General features: G+C 43.3%; 2 protein-coding genes across 5 annotated transcripts; both read right to left on the reverse strand.

Moving 5' to 3' along the window:
• Positions 1-597: 597 nt before the first annotated feature.
• PKD2L2 (polycystin 2 like 2, transient receptor potential cation channel) lies at positions 598-11,919 on the reverse strand (the record flags this gene model as incomplete). Its single annotated transcript, XM_082771251.1, has 12 exons — positions 598-616; positions 1,739-1,800; positions 3,145-3,246; positions 4,000-4,117; positions 5,413-5,594; positions 7,135-7,305; positions 7,806-8,034; positions 8,732-8,953; positions 9,788-10,044; positions 11,232-11,365; positions 11,665-11,766; positions 11,874-11,919. 12 exons carry the CDS (start codon positions 11,917-11,919, stop codon positions 598-600), a joined length of 1,644 nt encoding a protein of 547 aa, XP_082627377.1.
• Positions 11,920-12,962: 1,043 nt separating this feature from the next.
• MYOT (myotilin) lies at positions 12,963-24,675 on the reverse strand. 4 transcript variants are annotated; one of them, XM_082771994.1, is made up of 10 exons: positions 24,560-24,669; positions 22,496-23,095; positions 20,688-20,838; positions 19,139-19,237; positions 17,259-17,308; positions 16,598-16,730; positions 15,258-15,465; positions 14,632-14,797; positions 13,989-14,122; positions 12,963-13,557 (listed from the first exon to the last, which is right to left on the reverse strand). In XM_082771994.1, the coding sequence occupies exons 2-10, from the start codon at positions 22,927-22,929 to the stop codon at positions 13,385-13,387; spliced, it is 1,548 nt and encodes a 515-aa protein (XP_082628120.1). In that variant the 5' UTR covers positions 22,930-23,095; positions 24,560-24,669; the 3' UTR covers positions 12,963-13,384. The 4 variants fall into 4 exon arrangements, with proteins under 4 accessions (XP_082628120.1, XP_082628117.1, XP_082628119.1 ...); XM_082771991.1 differs by lacking the exon at positions 22,496-23,095 and having other exon boundaries at positions 24,560-24,675; XM_082771993.1 differs by lacking the exons at positions 22,496-23,095; positions 24,560-24,669 and adding an exon at positions 23,334-23,352.
• Positions 24,676-25,180: the final 505 nt, after the last annotated feature.

Below are 25,180 nucleotides of genomic sequence, written 5' to 3' on the forward strand. Positions count from 1 at the left end.
TTTTGACTTTGAATTTCAACTGTATGAAGAATAAAGCCATCTCTGTTACCAGATGAGCTAAGCCATTTTACTCGTCTGTCATGCCTGAAAATTCCTTCATCTGTTGCATGCTTTTCATAATTCTGTTGAGTTTTGCATTAGCGTTGTTTAATTCCTCTTCCAGCTCAGCTGTATATTCGAGGAGCCTAGGACACAAATACAGCAACAAATCCTTGAGTTGGGCTCCTCTTGAACTTGTATTTGTAACCTTCCTGTTTGCTTACTTGCATTGTGTCAGCTGCAAACAGTCTTAAGTCCCAAAATACCCCCACCGCAAGCGCAAGGCCTTACAGTCTTTGTCCACCCTCTCTGGGCGGCCATAAAGAGATGTCCTGGAAGAGCGGTAATATTTTAAATTCTCTTCCCACCTCATTCTTGACTAATGTTCTTACAAACTGTTCTACTGATTGTCCATCTGTCTCCATCTTCTTCTCTCTCTGAGGGCAGCTGTTGGCAGCCAGTATAAGAGCACTTAAAATAGCATCTTAAGATCACTGACTTTGTGTTGATCTTGTGTCTCTCAAGTTGCCACTCTGTGAGGGTTTTAGCTAATTGAAGTCAGGGCTGCTGCGACTGCCTAGGGATGGGAATAAGACTTCAAAGAACAGGCTCTCCCAAACACTTACTGCTGAAATTCTGCAGGGGAGACAGAGCTCTGAGAAGCGGCGCCTGGTTCAGTGTTGTCAGGTGGAATCCTGAGATGATGCTTTCTCCCCTTCCGTGACCTCAACTTCTATTCCACACCAGAGGGATTAAAAAAAAAACATCAGAAAAAGCCAACACTCTTTACTTGGGTACCTGTTAGCATATCAGCATGTCGCTTATGCAGGGAGGGAGCATGCATGAGCAGGAAAAGATGTATGCATTTGTGGGGAGAAAAATGTTCTCTCTCCATCTGAAAGTAATTTTCCTTCTGGCTCTTCGAAAAAGACAGGATGTAAGAATACACATCTTTTCAGAAGTGACAGACCACAAGCATTATGTGGAGCAGTGTTTACAGATAGCTGTTGGACTTCCCCTTTCTTGGAGATTTTTTTTTTCCTTTTTAAGATGTTTTAGAAGTGCTTGGACTGGCTTTACCCCGGATATGGGTCTACCAAGGACTGTTGGAAAACTTTTTGTAAAGCAAGTGGAAGCTACAGTGATTTTTGCTGCAAATGCAGGCTATGACCTGACAAACTGCTCTAAAATATGTCTTTTTCTATAATCTGTTTTAGTTTAACATTTGGGCAAATGCCCAGCTCACAACTTCATAGCACTTTGCTAAGACACTGGCCTGGAACTACTGCCAGCTCTGCTCTTGTATTTCATGACCTTGTCTGAACAGAGCCCAAACAAGCTTTCATTTAAAGCTTGGGGCATAGCTAGCAATTTTTATGTATTTACAGCTCTAGCTTTTGTTATTCTTATCATGTTAAAAAGTTTTCTGTGGAGAAATAAGTAACAGTGGGGACAACTGTGACTCCTTTGGCATTAATTAGCTTTTGAAATATATCCAGTTTGTAAGAGTATAGGAAAAAATAAAGCCTACCTTTTCGTTACCACTGCTTCTTTTGGAAAGCTTGGAAATATCCTTTCTTTTAGTGGATGAAAATTCCTTTCTTCTCATTCACACAAATGAGAAGAGACAGAAGTCCTGTGAGAATAGGTCTGTTCTAGGTCCAGGGAGTAAATGCTGAAGTCTGGGTTGAGATCCTACCTTTCCAGGTTCTCCACCTCTGGTTTCTTCAGTCTGAGCTTCACAAGGGTGTTATTGCAACTCTGAACACAGACAGAATGTTGAGCGTGTTAATTGCCTTATATTTAACCAGACACCTCCATGCAAGGACTTGAACACAAGGAACAAAACACACGTGTGGTGCCTTGGCAATCAAAGAGAAACCCCACCATCCTTACTGCTTGCTTGGTTCCCTTAGCTCAGGGAAACTTATCTGCTACATCTCAAGTTTGTCATGAAATCCTTGAAGGTAATATCCACCCAAATCTGATAAGGGTTTTGATTTTCCAGTATGTACAACTTAATCTTAACTTAGACCAGGATTAGTAGGGAAATAAGGTTGGGTGGAGGAAACTATGCTGTGCTGTTGCTGACGGGACTGGCTATATGAAAGGTTGTGCTTTGCAGAAGCAACGTAATTTGCGTCCACAACGTGTGTAAAATCCTGCAGGAAAATTTCAAGAAGACAACGCTGCCAGCCTTCCTCTACAGAGTGACCAATGTCAGCCAGCCTGGAGAAACATGGCCTGAAGGGGTAGGTTTTTCATCCAGCGTGTATTTCAGTCTTACTGGTGATGCTGCATTTCCCAGTTAAAGGCTGGTTTCTAGGTGGAGGTACTGACTTGTCCCAGCAACAGAACTATGCAGCCCCTTCAGCAGGAAAGGAGGTCACAATTTCAAGTTGGACTGAAAAGTTGGGAAAGATATGTTTCCCTTTTGTGCTCCTTTCTGGCACATAAAAATGGCCTGAACTGTGGGATTTTAAAGGTACATATTTCTATTTGTCTTCCCAGTCTGTCTTAGCAGCTTATTTCAAAGTTTTCCATGCCTTTTAACTGACTGCATTTGACTGCCCTGACTTGAGAAGCGTCATAATTCCCTTTCCCTGCTCTTCTTCTCTCATCTAGTTACACCAGCACAGACAGGCCTTGTTGCTCGTCCATTAAGGTTTATATCCTTACAAGTGCTTTTGGTGTGGGGCCCCTTTGCTTCAGTTACGCTTGGCAACATCCCTAAACCTGCATGCAGAGAAGATCTTTAGTTTCTCGGTTGGGAAGAACAGCAACAGTGAGCTCTGAAGAAAGCTGGTCTTATGAAATACCTTAAACCAGGCTGGTCTTAAATACTGTTTTTGAAAGGGTGAAGTAAAGGTAGGCTCTTTGCACCCTAATTTGTATGTTACTTGTATCAATAATAACCATTAAGAGCTCCTGTGGGTTTGATGGAAGGTTATATCTGTCAATTATTTGCTGAAAGTACAATATCAACCATTGGGTATTCTTCAAGGGTTATGGCTCAGTTGTTTAAGGTTCTTTCCTACTGAGGTAGCATAGAATTCCCCCTCTAATATTTATTTAAATGAGGTAGTTACAGAAGCATTTACTTACCTGTCTGACGAGGTCTTTGATGTGGATTTCTTGACTGGGTATCCCTGCAAAATCTGCTTTGACTTCTGAATAGGTGTCGTTTATAATAGCCAAAAACATGTTCTGCACAGGAAGGAGGCAGTTAGGCATTTTTTCTGGAAACTGTGTTCATTATGCTGGTCTTGTTTTGGGGGCTGTTCAACGCTAAGCCATGGAACTAATGGGACTGGAGGAGCTTTGCTGGGTGGAGGCATGCTTCTAATGCATTTAAATTCTCTGAGAATCTTGGGGCTTTAGGGGCTATTTTGGGAGATTCCTCTCTTATTTCCTATGTTTAGTATCAGCTAAATGCCCCGGTTCCTTGGAAGTGTGACAGTTTTCTTTGTATTATATTGCACCTTTTTCAGATGACTTTACAATCAGAACTAACTAATGAAAGCACTGATCCAACTGATCGCTGAACTGAGAAAACTTGCAACTACAGTGTGCCACCAAAGTCCCTCTTTAACCTTCCCACTGGGCAAGGCTGAAATCATGCAATTTTTAAGAGCTCTCAATGAAGTTTTCAGAAATGAAAATCTCAAGAAATTGATGGTGCAGTATAGTGAAAGGTGCCAACATCCTTGTTCCATCGTGCAAAAGCCCCTTTTGTGGCTCTTTGGAGGAAGGTAGAGCTGTGAAAGTCTTGCTAGCTGGGAACTTCTGCACAGGAGGTCAGACTTTCTGCCCAGGCGTAGTGATGGGCAGACAGAGGTGAGCCTGCTGTTAAAGGCCCCAGTGTCATCTTTGGGTGGAAAAGACTGCCTCAGAGTGCTACGCAACAGAACCTAGTGGTTCTTCCCTACTGCTTACACAAAAGAGAGTGTTTTTACTTACCAGCAATATGAAGAACACAAAGAATACAAATGAAATGAAGTAAATAGGTCCGAGGATCCTGTTTACTTCTATGATTAGGAAATTAAAATCTCCCAGCACAATACGGAACTGTGAAAAGCTGGGAGAAAAAATAAAAAAACAAACAAACAAAAAAAGAAAACATGAGACTGAGGTTGACTGGCTTCTCTTAAAGTATTTTAAGCATTATTTAAACAAACAAACAAACAAAACCCAAGATCAATCAGATGTAATTGAGACTGATTTGCCATTACTGTAGTCGCTGCAATCTAAAAGGAAGCCAGCATTACACTGCAATGATAAATTGGCTATTTAGCATATACTTGAGAACTTCAAAGTCCAAATAATTTTAAAATGTCTTGTATGAGGAAATACTTTCATTTTGAATAAACCACTTGGTATTAAAATTTTTTAAAAAGATTTCCTTTCTGTTGTAGGATCCCTTATCTTCTGTTAGTATAGAAGGTAGTGGCATAGGCCCCTGTGACCCCCTATAGGGAATTTAATTCTTAGGTAAGACATTTATTTATTTATTCCTTCATACTGCAGCATCTTAGGACTGTTCTGCATTTGAGTGGATCCAGAATGAGATATTTTATGGCTTTAGAAGTGCCTTAATTATACACGAAAAAGCTGCTTTCAAACAATCCGGTACATTGAAGATACCCCTCTAAAGTTCTCTGAGGAATGTGGCTGTCAGCTGAAACAATGCACCCTGGATGACAGGTTAAGGTTGCTACAAGGTGCAAGGACCATCATAATCAGTTTCAGCTGGCACCTGGAATTGATTTGATGTCGTTGCTATGGTGAGTGGCTGAAAAAAAATTTGGGGAAGAAAGCCACAGAGCCAGTGCATGGGATTAAGGGACTCCCAGCCGTGCAGCTGGATGGTTTCTTGAAAGAGCTGTGATTCCAGTTTCTGAACATGCTCAGCTTGTGCTCTGAGCCCTTGTGTCTCTGAAGCATTTCTTAATGTGGTTTTCATGCTGGGGACTGTACCACATACCCAGTGGCACATCTGCTGGGTAATTTCAAGTCCCTGCTTTGAAAGAGGCAAAACAAGACAGTCTGTTGCCAGCCTGCCTGCCCAGGGGCCTGCTCACAAACTGCAAATTTGTTTTGAGAGCTGTGGGGACAGTCTCCTGTCACTGTTGGGTGAACTGCTCCCAAGTTTCTCTGTATTACACTTCTCTGACCCATGTAGTGTATTTGTTGTCTCTTTAGGACATATGATGTCTTTGGGAAGCAGCTTGTAGGGCTAACAAAATTGGTTTTACTCAACAAAATAGACTTAAGAGTTGGAGACCTGTACTCTTAAAAGTTCCGCTTAGCAGAAACTGTTTGTACCTGCACTAGCTGAGGATTTTGCATTAAAAAGTTCAGAAAATTGCATACATGCAGTTTGGAAAAGTAGAAAAGTCTTTAACTTGCGGACCGAAGACCAGATAGCTGAACTGTGCGTAGGCGAAGAAAATGATGAAGAACATGACAGCAAATCCACAGATGTTACTGGCACAGCGAGATAAAGTGGAGGATAGCTGTGTCATAGTCTTGTTAAAGCTTACAAATTTAAATATCTGCAAGAGAACAGACCATATTTTACTGGGGGGGGGAGTAGCGTCAGAATGTATTGCATCTTCTAACAGAACTTCTGGAATGTTATCTGTAATCCTAATTTATAGGTTAAGTTTTACTTGGAAATAAATTGCATACCAGATGTTAATGGATGCATCTACACAGAATATGAAGGATTGGGTGTGTTTCTGGAGAAAAGGAATATTCTGCAGGGCGTACATGCTAAAGCTGATAGTGCACGGCCAGGTCTTTGATGGGTGCTGGCAGGAGTAGTCGGCTCTGGCAGAAGCGGAGCCCTGGGCAAGGAGACTTGAAGGCACGCCACCCTCCCGCACCTGAGGATTCCCTGCTGAGCTGAGTTGGTAAGGAGCTCTACTACTCTGTGCCTGAACAAGGCCTGAACACGGGTCTTGTCCAATGGCAGCTGTTAATTGCAAGCACAATCGTGCTACCAAACTGACAGTAATGAGTTTGTTGGGAGGATAACGCGGGGCAATGTGCAGCTGGAGTACAGAAAGGATGTCGTGAGGGAGACTCCACGCAGCCAGTTAACAGCCAGGGCTCCCAACAGCTGCTTCATGCAGCCTTGGCCTGGGAGGTGGAGGAAGGCCAAAAGCCTGTTATTTTCAAATGACAAAACCGAGAAAGCCCTGTGGAGTACGTTAAAGAACTTGAATTGTATGGACCATGAGTGTAAGGCGTGATCTCTTCTGCCAGACGCGACCACCTCCCCTTCCTGTTCTGCAGCCACGTTGTGCTGGCTGCTTTACAAATAAATACCTTTGGAGAGGTGGCCTGTAAGCAGACTGAGATCAGGCAAAGTTTTGGGAAGTTTCAGCCAGTCCCTGGGAACGCTGAGGCCAACCAAACTAAAGTCACTGATGTGTCCTGGACACAGGTGAAAAGATGGCCTCAGTCATGGCCACCGGGGTTTGGTATCGTAGGGGCACTGGATGCAACGATACAGGATTGGTTTGGTCCCAGAGCACCTGGTTAGGAATAAAAGTAGCCTGTAACCTTGGGGAGGTTTGCTACTCTGGAGACCAGCAAATCCACTTGCAAATAAAAATGAAATTAAAGGTGTCCTGGCCAAAAAGCATTTCTGAATCAATTTCAGATACGTTTTTGTTCCATAGACAGTTCTAAAACAGCTACTGTTTTCATAGTTTCTAGCTATGAAAACTATGAATAGCTTCACCTGTTACAGCCGTGCCATTTATATAGGTCAGGCTGTGACCTGGATAATACTGAGTCTAGGAAAAGACTGAGCTTAAGGAGGCTGTTTGGCTATGGTTGTGTCCCAGCTGCTCCAGTGGAGACAGCTGCCTATGTGCAAAATTTTTTTTAGATGGGCTTGGAATCTGTGTGACCCATGTTTATGAGAATGAGATAATTTTAAACACTTCTGGAATCTTATAAACAAAATTCCCCATTCTAGCCCCACCTTTGCAGTTCATTTGGAACAAGGTAAAAATGAATGTTTATAATAAGCTTCGAAACACTACGATTCTCGAGTACAAGAAAGGGAGTAAGAGCCAATACCTTCATAAAAGCAAAGAAGACACAGATGGCAATCATGTTGTCATAAAGGATTTGCCAGAAAGCAAGGAAATAGAAGTCTGGATAAACATTCTCATCAGAGAGCAGCTTTTCCATTAGCAGGGACACTGCCATGGTGCGGTAGATATTGAAGCCAATGGCAAGGATGGATACCTGAAGGAAAGCAGAAGACAGTGAAACTGAAGTCCAGCTACCCCCTTCTCTTCAGACTTATTTTGCACAGTTAAGACTGCGTTGATTTCAGCAGGCCCTTGATGAGATTTGAAGAACTTTTTAGATGTTGGGTCATGAACTGTACATACGAGACCTTACTGGCCAATTTATTTGTACTTGTACTGTGGCAATGGTGGATTTGTTCTATATAACACACTGCATACATTCTCATTTTACTGTGCTAACAGTTGTGTGCTAGTGCTTCCCAGCTGTGCCAAGATTACAGCTAAAACAAACAAGGTGGATAAAGAGTGGAAGGGACATGGAGCCACAGCACCTTGACGGTAAGGTTAGGAAAGAGCTGAGGTGTGCTGAGCCACGATGGGGCTCTTCGGTGAGTGACTCTAACCAGGAACAGGGTCGAGCTGTTTTGGCTCGATGGGTGTCTACCCAGTGCCAACCTACGCTGGCAAGCACAGAAGAATCAAGGAGCAGCTCACCACTACCAGCAGCAAATCCAGCCAGTTCCAGACACTTCTGAAATACTCCATTTTCAGTTTTTTTATTTCTATCAATTCTTGGATTATGAATGTAATGATAAAGAGGCAGAAGGCAATTTCACAAGAAGCCAAGAAGTAATCATAAAACGTGACGTATCTGAGGAGCTTCACAGAGTAGATACGCGAGGAGGGGATAACACCTCCAGTGGCAGGGAACTCTACCACCAACCTGGAAAAAATTGGGGACTGGTGTTAGTTACTATTACCCTTAAATTATCTCAGTTACCTTTAAATTATCTCAGCCCTTACTAGTCTAACATTAATTGTTATTTCAGTAATAATACGTAACTGGGACTGTAGTTGGACTGAACATTTGTGCAAAAAATGAGAACTGGATGACTCCTGCATCTGCAAGATCTTCTTTTAAAGATGATGCTCACTTCCCCATGAAAACAGTATTACAAGGAAGTGAAGGGTGCGGATGACAGATCTATTAAACGAACACCCAAACTCTGCAGTTTGGTTAAGTCTTAAAAGAAACTGTGTCTCAGAAGGGCATATATTCACCCCACCCTGAGTGTCTTCCCTCCAGTAGCTGACAACAGTACGAGTAATCTAGATTTTGACTTTGCAAAAGCCTATGGAATCTATTCCTACTGACAGTATCAACCAGCTGTACAGACACCAACCATTTAAAAAACTGGAAATGAAGGAACTAGGTCTGTTCCCTGCTCTAACTGAATTTCTGCTTTTTTTTTTTTTTTTTTTTTTTTTTTTTTTTTTTAATGAATTACTACGGTCTTGCCAGCTACTGCCTGAGAAACATGACTGTGTATGCCTGAGGCAAACAGCCTTTCCTTGTGTCTTTCAGGAAGCATCATGCCTTAGTAAATTGGATTTGACACATAGTAAAGGTAAGAACTCACCTGATTATACAGAAAAGGTTTACGTTAGCATTATATGTTGAGAAGTCAATAAATACAACCCTGGTTCCTCTAGTGAGCCAACCATTCTTCCTGAGAAATTCCAACTTCTCTCTGCTCTTCTCTTTTGATTTCGGCAAGGTGAATATATATCCTCCACTGCTGTAAAAGCCTACCTCTCCCCAGTACCATGGGGATAAAGAAGCAGCAAAAGAATATTTCCATCTATGAGGAACAGGAAAAGAAAGCAGCTAGCCTATGAAAACTATGAAAGTAAGCTTTCACTTTTTATTTTATACTTGTTAGTTCTTGTGTTCCACTGCATCCGCAATTGACCATTTAAGTTAGACCTTTAAATAATACTTTTATTTACAAGTAAGCATGAGACTTATGACTTTAAAATATTCCCGTTTCTTTACCTACCAAGTACATTCACAAAAAAAGCAAGTGCTTATGATGCTGGATTTCACCCAATGTGGGCTAGACAGTTTAATTACATCAAAACCTTCATAGGTAAAAAGAATGTCTCTGGTTTTTGTACTTCATTGTTACTGTGGCATGTTCATATATTCTCCCATTGGGTTAAATCAATGCTAAATGAAATGTGTGAAACAGGCCTTTTGGCTCTGTTTCCACAACACTTTAGCATGATTCTAACTTATAAACATGTGATTTAAATCAAGGCTTCATATAAGTGAGCATTTCTCTGGAGATATTAATGGCAATAGAACCATTAACGTACTTCTGCTGAACTGGGCTCGCCATTTCCAGTTCTTCCTGTCTCTCCGCTATAAATTTCCCATGCCAAATTTCTGTCTATAGTATTGGCATAAAAACAAATCTATGGTTTATCTCACTGTAAACAAGGGAAAAACTCAACTCACTGCATGCACAATTGTAAGTTACTGAAGAATAATGGTATTAAGGATTTAGTAAGATTTTCAAAAACACTTTTGTGCTTGCTGTCTGGTTCCAACTGAAAGTATTTCAGATCTGAAAATCTCTTATAAATATATATCCAAAAGATGCCACAAGAAAATCTGAAGTAGGATGACTTACTCAGATCCGTTCTTTAGACCAAAGTCAGACTTGTCTTCTGATCTGTAACGGTACTTGGGGTAACAGTCTTTTGTGAAATTCTGGAAGTATGGGTAGGTGGAACAGGTGTTATTGCGTACTTTCAGCTGGCGAACCTGGGCTACTCCTAACATTAAATTCTCATAGTAAATATGGCTTCTGTTTTCCTGGAGGTCTGATGTCAAGTTGCCATACCATTTGTCCCAACTGAGTCCATCCAAGAGGGGTCCCTCTACAAACTATATATACAAGCAAGGTTAAAGATTCAAAAGATTTATGTATCACTATTACCCTGCGTTTTAAAAGACAAATCTTTACACGGTTCCCAGGTTACTTATGGGTACGGAATTTAAGATAGAATTCTACAGGGAATAGAATGGATTCATATGAAAAAGATGTAAATATCTCAATTGAGTGAGGCAGTGTATAGGTGAACATTGTATTCTATCAGAGATATGTAATGGGTTTGCTCAGGGCAAAACTACGACATACGGTTGTTTGGAGTATCATTAAACGAGTTTTAAACACGTTTAAACACAAAAATATTGCATGTTGTTTTAACATAATCTTGCTCTCTGAAGATCTGTTTTGAAATATGCATTTCTGACTAGGCTTTTAGTCATCTGAACCTAAAGAAAGTATTTATTTTTGAAGCTCTTTGAAAACTTCTGTATGTTACTTAGATGCAGATAAAGTGCACTGAACTTGAGAAAAACATTATCCAGAGGGCAAAACATGCCCCCATGGTTTGGAACATGCATTACAACTGCTGTTAGTACATCAGCATACAATTGTATAGCAAGGGCTCACTGTTTTATGGACTAACAATAACAGACACGATGATAAGAGGGAGTACAATTATTCCCAATGAATTGTGATAGCCAGGCATTTCCATTTTTAAGGAAGGGTAGGACGAAAAACTTTCCCTTTGGATGTCACCTGGGCAGTGATGGCAATGTTGGGAGGTCCTTCATCTAGTAGTGAAAACAGAGATACCTGTTTTGCAACGATCACCACAGTAAGATGTGATGTAATAGCAAACTAGGTGAACCAAGGCAGCATGTTCTCCTGGTGCCTCCATTGAAAATCACACCAAGTACAGTTTAACTTTTTTTAAACAGCTGAAAATCAGAAAAACTGTAAACCCCAAATCTTTTTGTTGAAACTAACAATCAGTGTGATGCTGCAGTTAACCTATTGTTTTCCTTAACCGTCTATTCAGACTGTTTATCAGAGGTACAAATATTACAGTTTGTACTCCGAATTTCTACATTTTAAGAAGTTATTTATCTTGCTTCAGCTGAAGCTGCAACATCTAGCACAGGGAATTTGGGTGGGCCAGGAGCCTCTATTGCTCTGTATTAACACTAGGAGCTTCTTTACCTGGTTGCTGTATATACGAAAATATTTGCACAGAAAGCCTTACTTTCCAGAAATCAGCCACGTTCCTAATACTGTTGAAATCAATCCCTTCATCTTCAGCAGAAGCCTGTTCCAGAAAGAGACGTGACATCACTTCGTTCAAGTGAAACATGTTGGTGCTCACCATCCCAAATGTCACTAGGAAGAAAGGGCAAAACGGGGATGCTCACGGATGAAAATAAGAGGTTGACCTCAGCTTCTAAGCACGAGGCCCCCTCTTCAATCATCAGCACCAGTCATGCTGTTAGGAAAACACACTCGGGGCGATTTTGACTGAAATAACGCTTCTGGCTGGCAGACAGGTGGATTTAAGGATTAAATGACTCCTCTCTCCTTGCCTGCTCTTGCATACTGGAGGAGGGACGGCTCCTCAAGTGCAAGGCTTCAAATTAATTGCTCCTAACCAGGCATAGTCGCCCCTTCACCTGCTGCCTTACCTAGACACAGCGTGAAAAGGAAAATGATGTAGACAACCAGCTCCCGCAGCGTCGTTTTCAGCTCTAGTTCTCTGCTGTAGCTCATCCGGGGTTTTGTGACACCTAACGGGGTTGGGGGGAGAGGGGAAAAAAAGGGCGAGGGCAGAAGCTGAGCTTTAAACCCCAAAGGCCGCAGCCGCCGGTAGCAGCCCCGCGGCCGCCTCACGCACCACCACCGCTCAGCTTCTGCGCCGCCGCCGCTGCCGCCGCCTCCATGGCGGCCGGGCCGCACCGGGGCCGGTGCCGGGGCTCGCTCCGCTCGTTGGAACCGCAACGGGCGGCGGCTCCCGCTGAGCCCCGCTTGTCCCGGCGGCGGGGCTGCCTGAGGGCTGAGCGCCCGGCCGCCTCCTCGGTTTTCCCTTCTGCCCCTCAGCAGCGGCAGGAACGCGGGCTGCGGCCATGGCGACGGGCGCTGAGCGGTGGTTGCGGGCTGGGGGTGCTGGTGTCGGGCTGTGGCACCGCGCCCTGCCCTCAGCGCTGAGGGGTTTTTGCCTCCGGGAGAAGCCCACACGGGTGTAATAAATCGGTGTTGGCTGAGGTCAGAGCTGCAAAGAGTGTGGTTACAGCAGCTACTGCTGCTTTGGCAGCCCAGCTGGAGGAGCAGGGTGGTGGTGGTGGGAGCCGGGCAGCTGAGTGGTGTGGGGTTATGGAGCAGCACAGCGGTGGGGTGAGAAGCCGAGACCTCATTTTGTCCTTACGGTGCTCTGAGGGGAGCTGGCTAGCTGCAGGGGTACTGTGCACCCCAACAGGCTGGGTTCAGGCTGGATTTGTCTTCATCCATCTGCCTTTAGAGATCAGGGCTGAAAAAACTTCAGGTTAGGTTGCTGGAATTTGGCAAGAATGAGGATTTTGGATGGTTTTGGTTTTTTTTTGAGCAAGATGGCTGCGAATAACAGCATAGAAATTGAGTTCGTCAAACCACCGTCTTGTTGAGAGTCAATGGAGATAAGGCCCAGTTGCTCCTTTATTAGAAGGAGGGAAGTTGTGGCTGCCTCAGTGCTGTGTTATATAGTGCAGCTTCTGCATCAAGCATGCAAGAAGGAAAACTCTTGGTGATGCCTCACTGCCGTGTCTCAGGGCTGAGAGCTGCAGTAGCTCTGAGGAGGCAGAAGACAAGGAATTGGGAAATAGGGAGAGGAGAGGAACAGGAGGAACCCCTACAGAGCCAGCAGGATAAGAACTGGGCTTTGCTGGGCTGGATGTAGTGCCAGGCAGCTGTAGCTGCATTTTAACAGATCAAGGAAGAGTCATAGCCCGTGGTGGATATTTAAAGTTTTATTTGCCTCTATGCAGTCCTCATAAAAACACTCTAGGCCATTTGGTTTTAGTATTCAGACATTACAGAGTTCTGCTATTATCAAGAGTGATATTAGAGAAGCAGTACAAACCAATCTACTTTAGCAAGTAACCAAGCACAGGTGGAGCTAAAACCACCTACACCTGTAAAATCTAATTGCCCTGCTTTCTTAGCCTGTATAGTTAAAATACAATACTCAGTAAATGGCTATATTCACCAACCCATATAAATAAAATCTAACAGGTAAAAGGGGAACAACAGAATGTGCAAGAGTCAAAGTAGAAGTATGTAGATAGGTATTTTGCTAATCAGAGCAACCATCGGTTAACTACGTCTATGTAGTAACTGTCTCTTAGAGGTGTGAGTTTTCCTCTTCATTTCCAGTTAAAGTTCGTCACTTTCATACAGTCCAGACTGCTCAGCCAAACGCTGAAACTCTCCTTCTGGTGAGAAAGCTTGTTTCACGTCCAGTCCTCTGCCATTAAGTGCCAAATACTTGCTAAAAGTTGGTCGAACCCGTAACTGCTTTGGGGCTGGAACTGGCTTGTTTGCATGTGCTGGAAGAGAGAAAAAAGCCTCTTTCAGTGTCTTCCCAGACTGTGGAAAGACCCAGGGTATAGCAACTCAATTGCTTTTTTGTTTGTTTGTTTTTTATCTGCAACATAGAACAGCCAACCCTTAGGAAGAACTTAACAGACAAGCTGGAAATTTATGGGAAGGACAACATTCACCCTCCTTGGTATCTGTCAAAATGTAGACTTTAGCAGGACAGGCAGCAGATGCAAACCATTTGTAAGAGACTCATCACATAGTATTGCACAGATGTGTGATTTTCTTGGGCTAGTTACTTTTTCTGTAGTTCATTATCCTGGGAAAGAAGTCCTCCCAACAGCCCAAGCTTTGGTAGGTTAACCATCAGGGTCCATTTGGAATACAGGTGCAAGTGGCTGTCCAAGTTGTGGTTACAGCACTGCAAAGTGGTACTTACTTGCAACCTCCAGTCTGGCATGGCATGTGGCCACTCCTGCTCCGTTGACAGCAGACACTGTGTACCAACCGGCATCTTTTTTGTTTGCGTTATGAATCAGGAGGCAAATCCTTCCAGTATTGTCATGTAACAAGCTGAAAAAAAAATGTGGATATTCACATGTAAGTGCTTGGAGGGGGAAGGTGAGAAAACATTGTCTGGTTACATGTGAGGAGCTGCGAAAGCCCTCAACAATTCCTGCAGGGCACTGCTAACTATTTAAATGTAAACACCACATTTTTTATTACAAGCCGCCAATAATTCACATCTTGGTAGCATTCTGGTGGCACCACAATCCTTCTGCAGCCCTCATAGCCTCAGCGTGATGAACGCTGCATTTCTTGGTGCTATAGCCATGCTTCTCACTGAGCTGTGTAACTGCTGTTGGAATCCAGTGGCATCTGGTCACAGCATTTTCTGTCCTCAAAACAATGCTCTGAGCATCATGCCTGTCCAGCACATGGGCTGGTTCATCATGCCTCATAAACGAGGGGCATATCTAGCTCCCCAGCTGCTGTTTTTATTAAGCAGCTAATTCAAATTTGACTTAAACACTGGTTATTGTTTTCCTAACACACTAATAGCCAACTCATTAGTAGGATACCTTATTCGGTCTGTATTATATTGTACCATTTCATTGTTTCTTTTCCAGTAAATCCGAGGTGTTGGGATGGCAGAGATCTGGCATTCGAGTCTGGCCGTATCTCCTTCAAAAACCTTTTTGCTTTGTGGCTTGAAGATGAAAGTTGGAGGTGTGTGATGTTCTTTTGCTAAATTAAAGAGGAAAGAGGAGGAGTTACTGTAAGTATTGAACATTATTATCAGGCTTTTTTTTTTCTTTTTAGATTTCAAATTGCTAAATTTAGGGGGGCACATCCCCTACAGCAACTTCTTAACCTACAGGTAATTCATTCCTATGTGCACAGGGGTGTAGTAGACAATCCATTTTAAGAGAGTCACTGTCAGTTCTAGGAGATGAGCAACTCCCAAATTCTGGATATCACGCTAAGTTTAAATCCCCCACTACAAGAGCTTTGAAGAAATATTTCATCCCAAATGTATATATTAAAAAAGTATTGGAAAAGGTAAAGTGTTTGTTATACTTTGAGCCTGAAGATCTGGAGATCTGCCTCTAGTTTGTAATTGCTTTAATATCCCAAACACACAGAAGGCGGCGTTAGATGACTGTGGTTTCCCGTGTCTGATAATCATCAGTTCTCTCTGTCTTACCAATTACTTCCACTTTTACTGCAAAAGATGCTTCTCCTGCACGGTTGACAGCCACACATTCGTATGTCCCTGCATCAGATGATTTGACCGCTTCAAAAATAAATGAGTGGAATCCCTTTTCTGACACGATCATTTTATGAAACTGGTCTTGATGTACCATCCTTCCATTCTGATACCACATCACATCTGGGGTTGGCAGCCCACTAACCTGTGAATGGGAGAAAAGCAGCAAAGAGTTAAAAAGCTTTAAGATGATACAAACTCTTCAATGCTGTATAGAGATTGAGGTATATAGGTGATAGAGTCATGGTCATACTACAAAAAGTTAATTTTTGAATATTAATGTGGTGCTGCGCAGAGAGGAAGGCTCGTGAAGTGCTGTGCAGGGATGAGCTTTAGCTGCGAGACAGTGGATGCTGTTCCTGCAAACCGCTGTTGTTCCCATCCCATAAAATAGGTTTGATTAAGTCAAGGATGTTCATTGTGGATTCATGGAGGGAGGAAACTCACCTATCTAATCTCACAGCTAGCACTGTAGCAGTGCCGAAATTTGTACAATTTTGATAAAGTATGTTAACAAACTGTGTCTTGCAGACATGCTCTAGGTTGTCCATCACAGTCAGAAACATCCATACAAAATGGCTAAAAGTCACATTAATTTATTGCCTGACTATTTAAGGCAAGGGATTGGAAGTCTTCTTGGATGCAATTGGGAAAAAAACAAGGCATGCCACAATCAGAAAACAATATTTGCAGTAAAGCCGCATATGTGCAATTGCCAGGTTCTTTCCTACCCTAGGGCTGGCACAATTACTATACAGTCTCAGGCCCCTCTGCTGTTCTATTTGTTTGTCATTAGTACATTTCCTTGCCAGATGCCTGCTCCAGCCGGGGCACACTTACAGCTGTATAGAAGACTCATTAAAAGCAGGCAGCCCTCTCCTACACAGGCTGTGCTGGGTGGGTTTCCATTCCACCAGTGGGTGTCCCAGTGGAGAGCACAAGGTCACTTCTCTAAAAAGATTTCTTGAAACAAGGTCTTAATATTCAGTCTTTGCACTGAGCTCTAGTGATCTATGGACCACTTCTGTGGTGGTCCATATTTACGACCATTTAGCTTTAGCCATACTCTTATGCAACTCATTCCACTTATGTTTTCCAAGGGAAAATGTTGACACATTTACCCATCTTGTTACCAGTTTTACACTGCCTGGAGAGACCGTGTGCAACTTGCTGTTAGTGCTCTGTCTCACCAAGCCACAAAGGCACTGCAGCTCAGATCTGTTCATGCCACACACACCACACAGCTACGGGGACTGAGAGTGAAAGGCTGGTATTACTTTGAAGTCGAGCCTGCAGAATCGCCCCTCCTCAATAATGACATCCTCTGGCACTTGTGTGAAACGTGGCTGAAAAAACTTTTCCTGAATTGCGTCATGTCCACGTTCGTCTCCTCTTGAGGATGGTCTGCTCCTAAAACGAGGACAGTAACAGTTGTGTGAAAGTTACTATAGCACAGATCTCACTGCAGTGCTGAGTCACTCAGGATGTCTAGGAACCCAGCGGTACAATTCTGGTTGTTTTTTAGCTGTAAGGCATGAGTATTGATGAACCACTTATCTTGCTGAAGTTATTCAGTTTAACACAGAAGCATAACATAGGAAAAACTCATCTTTGGCTTAATATCCAAACAATGTGGGCTGTGTTTTATCATTTACATTGTTGGGCTTTGCTTTGACTAGAAATATGTTTTCTAGACTATGACACATATTTGCCCTAGATACAAGTCTTTCAAAATTTAGTGTTATGCTTAGAATTGACTACATTAACACCACAGGCTTCAGCAGCCATCCACAAATGGTAGCATTTTGGTTGAAAGGAAGTAAATGAGTTTAGTAATTACTACTTCAGGAAAAATGAAAAGTAAAGGAATGCTAGCGTTGTCTAGAAATCCTTGAAATAAGGTCTCGAAGAGTAGCACAGCACAGGTTTATGCATTACCTTACATGTGTTGTAGGAACCTGCAGCCTGATGTTCTCTGCGTTCTGGTGCTTGGAAAGAGGAAGACAAAAGGTGAGTTAATTTACAGAGGAAGTTTAACTATAAACCAAATGAGAAGCCATTTTGAGTTAATATACTGCTCCTTAAAGCACACTGAATACTTAGAAGTTGCTGGGTTAAGATGTAAAGAAACTTGCATCATATGCTAACACGCTCTCTTTTCACCCTAGACTTCTTGCCGTGCTAGCAACAAGTCCTATTAATAGACCAGCTTCTTGTCACTCTGCACAGGTGATAGGTGCAGCAGCTTCATTTGGCACACTGGGCCTTTGGCAAGCCAATAACCTTTGTTAGAGGAGAGCAGTGCTGCTGGCAGTATCTAAAATGAGAGCTAAGTACAGAATGTCCTTCCCAATAGCAGGAATAGAAGTGGAATCACTGGCAAGAACATAGTATTGTGCCCACTTAAATATGGTACCACTAGCAGTGAACACATGCGGAGCTGGAAAATATTTTTCTTTCTACATCACAACACCAAGTAAGCTTACTGACAGCTCCACAATCACATGAGTAAATCTGCTAAAGTACCCAGGACTGATTCCTGATAGGAGCTTGGATATTTGAAAAATACAAGCAGAGTTTATCACTAGTGACTCATTTTAGCAAGGGAATCAGGCAGAGGAAATGCTACACGGACATTTTTGGGGTGTTTGCCATTACAGTGCTTGGTTCTGCACTCCGTAGCCCATTTCTGTGGAACACTTAAGCCTGGGTTTAAACTTCAAACACAGAATCAACTTTCAGTTCAGGGCAAGCATCACGTAAGTAAAGATTTAGCTTTAAATAAAGTTTCAGCTTCATTCCCTGAATGAATCAGTGAATACAATAACAAATTAAAAAAAAAATCTAAATATAAGCCAATTTCTCCTTCCATTTCATATGGAGCATTTTTATGCAAAATAAAATGAGGTCTCTCTTCCTCTCTGACATCCATCATGTTCCTTTCTTGTCTGCTTTTGTCAGGTGATTGCTGGGGAGAAATAGCTCAAACTGTGTATTCCACCCTTGCTGTGATCTTAAGTGTCTCTTGCATTGAAGAGTTTTGCTAACTGCATTTGGAAAGATGAATGCCAGCCTGCTGGCTCTCTGCATGCATGCAGCAGGAGGGATGTTTTCTTTGGCAGCACAGGTGTCCAGTGCCACATCACAGATATTTCCAGCAACTTTGATCAAAGAAGTGCCAGAGAGAGCTTTTAACTGGCCTGTTCTGAATAACCAATGAATGATGCAAGTCCCCAACTAAAATGTTTTTGAACATGCCAGTAGTAATAGATTCTTGGCTATCAGCATGTGGGCTGCTAAAATAACTGCTTTGTCTTCTGTTAACGATTGCAAGCTTCTGGAAAGGATAAAACCCAACCAATCCCACCCCACAGCCCTGACCTCCTGTAGTCAATGTCACTGACTCCAAACAGTGACAGGTGTAAATTTTGCAGTCCTGGCCAAGGCAGAACTCAGGCTATTAGAGTGGGTACCTGGATCCCTCGCTGTGCTTCTCCCTGCCTGTCACAGGCAGAGTGCTGAGGCTGGGTAGCAGCTGTTGCAATTCCTCCCTAGAGAGGTCATTCCTACAGATCAGGCCCAGCAAGGGGATGGGGGAAGTACTGCCAGCATTCGGTGCTTAAACCGCCCCCCCTCCACCACCATCTCCCCCAAACCCAAATCCCAACTGTACTGAGATTCGCTAGCAAAAGCTTTTCCCTTCCCTCTTCTGCACTGGTACCAGGAAAACACCATCTCCTCATCCATCCTTGTTAAGTATAAGCAGTTCACAGCACCACCACCAGGGAATTACTGCTCTAGAGAGAGGCCCCATTTACCTGTGCGTTCTGCATATCTTCACTTTGTGCTTCAAACACAGATGCAGCGTTTTCTGGTCCTAGCAGCCTGCGAGCCATTCTTTCTTCATAAGTTAATCGCTAAAAGCAGAGCAGAGAGGAATTCTTGTCGTAAGTCCATCTACTATTTCAGTTCTTCTCGTAAAAGTGCATTAATATGCCACAAAGTCAGGGTGTCGTCAGTGAAAGCAGTGGCTGAACAGAAACTCTACTTCTGTTCTAGTGGGTTTGCAGTCCGTGATGCCTACTGAAGTCAGCCTCAATATATACAGCACTGAAATGCATAAAAGATTAAACTGCCTGTTCATCAAAGCCTCTCTAATGCCATCTGTGGCCTTCCACGCCTCTTTTTTTTCCGCGCTGGGATTATTTATGGGTAACTGATGGCATTATCTCGGAAGCCAGAGTAAGTCCCAGGGTACCTTTCTGTTAGCACTGGGAAAACTTCCCAAGTCATTCAGCTGTGGATTTACTTCAGGAGCTAGAGGCTAGATGCTACTGTCCCCTACTCCCATGTGTTATTCCTACAAGCACCAAAACACCTGAAACTTGGCTTCCCACAAGTTTATCAAGTTCTTGGCTTCCCACAAGTTTTAAGTTGGATTTGTGAGGTGAGGACAAACTGACTCAATTTATCTCATGTACAGGACGTACATGTGATTACTCCTGTGTAGATAAGGATTTGAGAAGGTTTGGGGGACTTTTCCTTAGAAGAGAGCAAGACAGACCTTTTGCAAAACCTGCGAGAGCATAATATCCCAGAGATCATTACTGCTGAGATTAAGTGTGGCTGAAGACTGGCCAGCTGGTTCAGACGTTGTTGGAGGACAAGGGGAGGAGGGCACACAGGGGTGATTGCATAAGCCTTATTTTTAGTCTGGCTTCCTATGGGAAGAAAGGCTGGCTTGCAATGGCAAACTTTCTTACAGCAGATAGGACATTCCTGTTAGGGACACGTTAACTCATATTTGACCTGACATTATTTTTCCTTCAATGTTTACAACTATATATATGTATATGATACAAGCCTTTTTCCACTGATAGTAATGGCAAAACTCATTTCTATTTCAGGGAAAAGAAGATTGGAACCATAAACACTGGGATTTTACTAGTCTGGCTCCAACCAGCAGGAAGGTTGCAACTTGCATTAAAGACCTGCTTACTCCAGCTTGTTGTAATGTGCTTCCCAACTGGTAAGCAATATTTGTCTCCAAGGTTCGGATTTCTTGATCATGAGGATTGTATTTTGTCCCTTCACAGAATGAATAGATAGGCACTGAGTATAAAACCCTCTTATATCTCACAGACTTTATCATAAAAGGTCACGTGTTTTCTTTGATTGGTTATTGTTCATATAAAAAGAAATCAAAGAGGTGTACCACATGTGGTGGTACTCTCTAGAATAAGCTTTTAAGTATCGGTATTTCTCCAAGTTTCTAATGATTTCAGTGGCTTATCAACCCCAGGATTAGAATGCAGGGTGAAACCTGGGCAGAGCAAACTGGTTCCGTAATCAGCAGCTTTCCCTTACCTGGTTGCCATTCTGGAGGAGGTTGTCTTTGCATCGGAGTTTCTTTTCCAAGTCCTGGATGAGGGCCTCTTTTGTTCCTCGAATTTCTTGGTCAGATGTCTTCTGCATAGAGTTGATGCTAGCTTGTTTGTTATACATTGGCTTTGAGTAACTACTCGTGCAGGGAGAGAAAACAAAGTTATTCCTGTAGGCTTGCTTGGCTGTTCACTATAGACACAAAAACGTGAAACTGCTACCTAGAAACCATGGTTCAAAGGAACTTGTAAATAATTTGGGAGATAGGCTAGGTGGCATGACTGAGGATGAAAAACTTAAGGGGAAGCATCATTATCAAATCAAGTCACTCAGTGTCATCCCATAGCACGGTGCACTGTCACAGTAGCTTGCTGTGGGTCACCATTCAGCATTCCTAAATCTTGCAGTGGCCTCTGTCCTGGTTTGAGTGCATGCAGCTGGGCTAGCAGTGTTTTGAGAGCTCCATTGAGCTTGGAGAGTCTCTCCAGGAGAGAGTTCTCCCTCGAGAACTGCACTCCTGTGCAATTTCAATTGCTAAAAAAGCTCTTGGTGCTGCAAATCCACAGCAGGGTCACAAACAAGTTCATTATGTGTGAACAAATGATTTACTATCTTCTTCTTCAGGGTCCCAGAAGGCATTTCTGTTCAGATGTTCAATAACTAAGCTTATCCCACTGGGGTCTTTAGGTGCCCGTGCTACAATCCCCACATAACCTGCTCCTGTAATCCATAGTCAAGAGATGATCAAGTCTTGCTATGAAAACAACCTCCCCCCACATACACAAATCCCAGCAGTTACTCCAGATGCATACCTAACCCACAAGGACTCCTGCAGGACTTCTAAAAAGCACTTCTCAGTGTCTCAGCTAGCCCACTTGGTCTTACCTTCCCACAGTGCTGTGCTCAGAGAAAACACCCAAAAAACAGAAAGAGACCAGTCCAGAAACATTCAGGTTTCCTGAATACAAACTGGCACTTAAACCTGTATTTATACCCAGGTCAGCATGAGCCCCCTGCTCCTATCACCTTCCTAATACCTTCTGCTGGATTTTCTGCACTGACTTTCCCTGGGACCTCCAGCTAATGTTGGCAGGAGTACAAGTTGGTGAGAAGGCAAGACCCAGCTCCCTTTGAGATCTCACTGACCTTGGGAGGTATTTGGATTGCAGCCCAAAGGCAAAATGATATAATACTTATTCAGGAAAGAATTTGGTCTTTGGTCTTAAGGGGTAAAATTTTGAAGTGGCTGCCTTTCTGCTAGTATGTATGATTAATGAAAACTGAATTCTAGGGAAGTATAGAGTCCCATCATGATGTAGAGCCTGAAAATTCTGCTGAGACTTACTAGGAATTTTAATGCTGTTTGTATGTGAAACATGCTGCTGCCTTCTTTGCTGTTCACAAGGCATGTTTGTAGAGAAGAGTCCATTTGAGATGGCTGTCTATCTTCTGTTCTGGATACCGTTGAACAAGTGATTCCCATCAAATCACACTAAACCGTTCAAACTGAGACCAACAAATGTGTGCAACAGCCAGTGGTGTGGCTGCTGGGCAGTTCAATTCCTCATTTACACCCATCTATCCCACAGAGACACCAAGGGCAAGCACTCAGCCTCCTAACCTGCCTCACTTCACGCATGCAAAGCCCTGCCTCGCGCATCAGAAGTCAATGGGAGCTGGACCATTGGCTTCGGCCAAGCTGGCCGGGTTGGGGTTGGGTTGGTCAGTGCACAGGAGAGGCCAGGCCAGGCCAGGTGAAAGCGAGGGGAAGTTAGCAGCCTGTGTATACTTACTGAGGTTCCCCGGGAGGAGTTTGGCTGTTATAATCAGGCTGCGAGGGTAGCACTGAGCACAGGAATGCTGCGGGGGGTTGGTTAGGCATGGATATAAGCCGTTGCCCGGATGATGAGCTAGCAGGAGACTGCGCAGACGCAGGCGTGACGGGATATGTGGATTCCTTAGGGGCACTACAGGAAGGCGAGGAGAGCGTGATTGAAGAGCTCAGCGATGACGAGGAGGAGAATTTCTGCCCGCTAGGGTTACGAGGCTGTATTAGAATGGAGGACTGTTTGATTTGTCTGCTCGGCTCTGTAGAGGTTGCAGGTCCCGGAGGCTGCTGTTGCCCTTGACACACATTCTTAGACTGGATAAAGTGTTTTGGACGTTCGTAGTTAAACATGGTTGGTTGGCACATAGAGGAAACGGATGGGAAATTATGGGCACTCATAGGAGAAGTTTCACGACTGTCCTGGGTTTTTGTTGGTGATAACTGGCTTTGGATAGGTGGCGGGTAAAAACTAGCTGGTAGGCCACGAAAGCTTTCTTGGCTGGGCTCCTGGATAGAATGGAACCCTGGCCTTGCAGAATAGAGGCTGTCTTGGTGTGGATTTTCCCTTAAGGAAGACAATACAGATAAAGTAAATTGTACATCACAATTTAACTTGCAAAAATATCTTCTTGTGAGCAGTCATTAGCAGTCTAAAGAATTCTATGTTCAGGCAGTTGACAATTAAAGCTTAAGCTTAAAATAAGACAATTTAGGATTGATTAGAGCTATTTCAAAAACTATGCAAACGTTTCAGGTTAAAAGAACAAGTCATGCACTCCATCAGACCCAGCTGCAGTGCTCACCATAGCTATCTTATCTGCAAGAGCCCAGTAATTTCTGAAAGAAATAGCAATTGGCTTATTGCAACAACCCATCACCAGATTTTTGAATTCAGAACTTCTTATATCGAATTGAGATTTGGGATTGGAATGTCAGGACAGTGTTTTTCTGTTCAGAGATTTCCTGAGGTTTGCTGTTGTGGCTAATAATTGCCAGAATGACATAGCCACAGAATAAAGTAGGGCACGCCAAGCAGCTCAGAGGTCCTCTATTTATTTTGGAAGTCATTGATATCTAAACCTGGTATCCCATCAATTTACAGAAGGGGAATGTTTCATTTAAGCAAACTTACTAAATTTGTTGAGACTGACAACTAACTTCAGCTCTAGGATAAATAAACACCAGCCCCCACTCCTCCTCAAATAAATTAAAAGCTACTAATAAAAAATGAGAATGTAAATCCACACAGTTACATGTGCTGGAAAAAATTGTAATCTTGCCCCACTGAGATCAGCTGTTTTGCTGCTATATATACACAGTATATTGTATTCCTCTCATTGGAGAGCCCAAAGAAGGGATCCACGGGGTCAGAAATTCCTTGGGGGGAGATCAGCTGAAGACATTGCTCTTGTTTTATGAGGATTTAAAGCTTTCATTTCCTAAAAGTAGTTGCCAATATTAGTTGTAAATTAACAGCAACTAAACAGGTTTTGTAGTAAAAATTCCCTAGTTTTCCCCTTGTCGTGTTCTTGGAATTTGAAGCCAGCTCAAATTTTTGGAGCATATCCAAACTACGTTCTCATTCACTAGTGCAAAAAAAAAAGGTAGAATCTTGTTTTTGTACCACGTTGATATCACTGCCTGTGTACAGGTTCATTCATTTCATCTACAGGCTCTGTACAGCAAGTCACCTTTACTTTATTTTCTAGAATACCGCAGTAAAATAAGATACTAAACGAACACTGCCCCATGATGCACAGATCCACCCGTCGCAGCAAGGGATAAGTTGCATTTCCCTCAAATCATTCCACCTTGATTTGGAAAACAAACAGTAGCCTTTTGACTTTACCAGATGAAAACAAAGAGCAGTAAGAAACGCTTTCTTTCTTTAAGAAACAACAAACATTTTTCCCCTCTTTGCACCCACAGTACCTTTTTATTTTAGTATTACACATTGCATTGCAATTTCTCATGCCAGCTCAGTAGCAGATTTGAAATAAAAAATGATGGGAAAAAAAAAGGACCTTACCTACAGCCTAGAAGTTGTCACCTGGGCTTTAACCAGTATTTTGGGAAGGGGCCGTCATTCACTGACACAGACTGTCATAGTAGCCCTCTGCGTAGCATTATAAGACCAGAGACTTTAATGTGCTGCCAACAAATGACACTGCTGGACCTGCCTGTCCTCCTGCTACACCAGTGTCAGAATAAGAGTCTCCACCAGCTCAGCTCTCTCGGGGCACTTCATTTAAGGGCCAGAACCTCATTTTTTGGCAGGTGCCTGTGGTCAGCAAATCACGTAGTGTGGGCAGCGGTAAAACCTGCCCGCATGGCGGCACCGTGCCCTTGCATCACCGTGTCCTGTGCCTGTGCCATATGCCTTTGCATCTCCACGCCCCATGCCCTAGCATCCCCACGTCCTTGTTTCCATGCCCCACCGCCAGGCTGGGCTTCCAAGGCTCATGGGGGAACTGAGGCCCTCCAGGAGCGAGGCCCAGACCCCGCTCACTTGGGGAGGTGAGACAGGGCCCTCCTACAGGGCCGGTACTGGGATGGCTCCGTGGGGCTCAACCCTGCATGCCTGCTGTGGGATGATTGGCTTCGCTGTCGGGGCCACAACTTGGAGCAGCCATGGGTGTTCCCAAAGCCC

Source organism: Aythya marila, assembly GCF_965140915.1.
Source record: "Aythya marila genome assembly, chromosome: 14".
Classification (NCBI taxonomy): domain Eukaryota; kingdom Metazoa; phylum Chordata; class Aves; order Anseriformes; family Anatidae; genus Aythya; species Aythya marila.

Excerpts from the sequence above, each read along its gene's own strand:
- MYOT (XM_082771994.1), bottom strand. The coding sequence starts at position 22,929 with ATGAGTGCCCATAATTTCCCATCCGTTTCCTCTATGTGCCAACCAACC. Across the intron at positions 15,466-16,597 it reads TCTGCAGGCTCGACTTCAAA|GTTAGTGGGCTGCCAACCCC; the intron begins GTAATACCAGCC and ends TCCCATTCACAG. Across the intron at positions 13,558-13,988 it reads TGCCAGACTGGAGGTTGCAA|CACATGCAAACAAGCCAGTT; the intron begins GTAAGTACCACT and ends TCTCTCTTCCAG.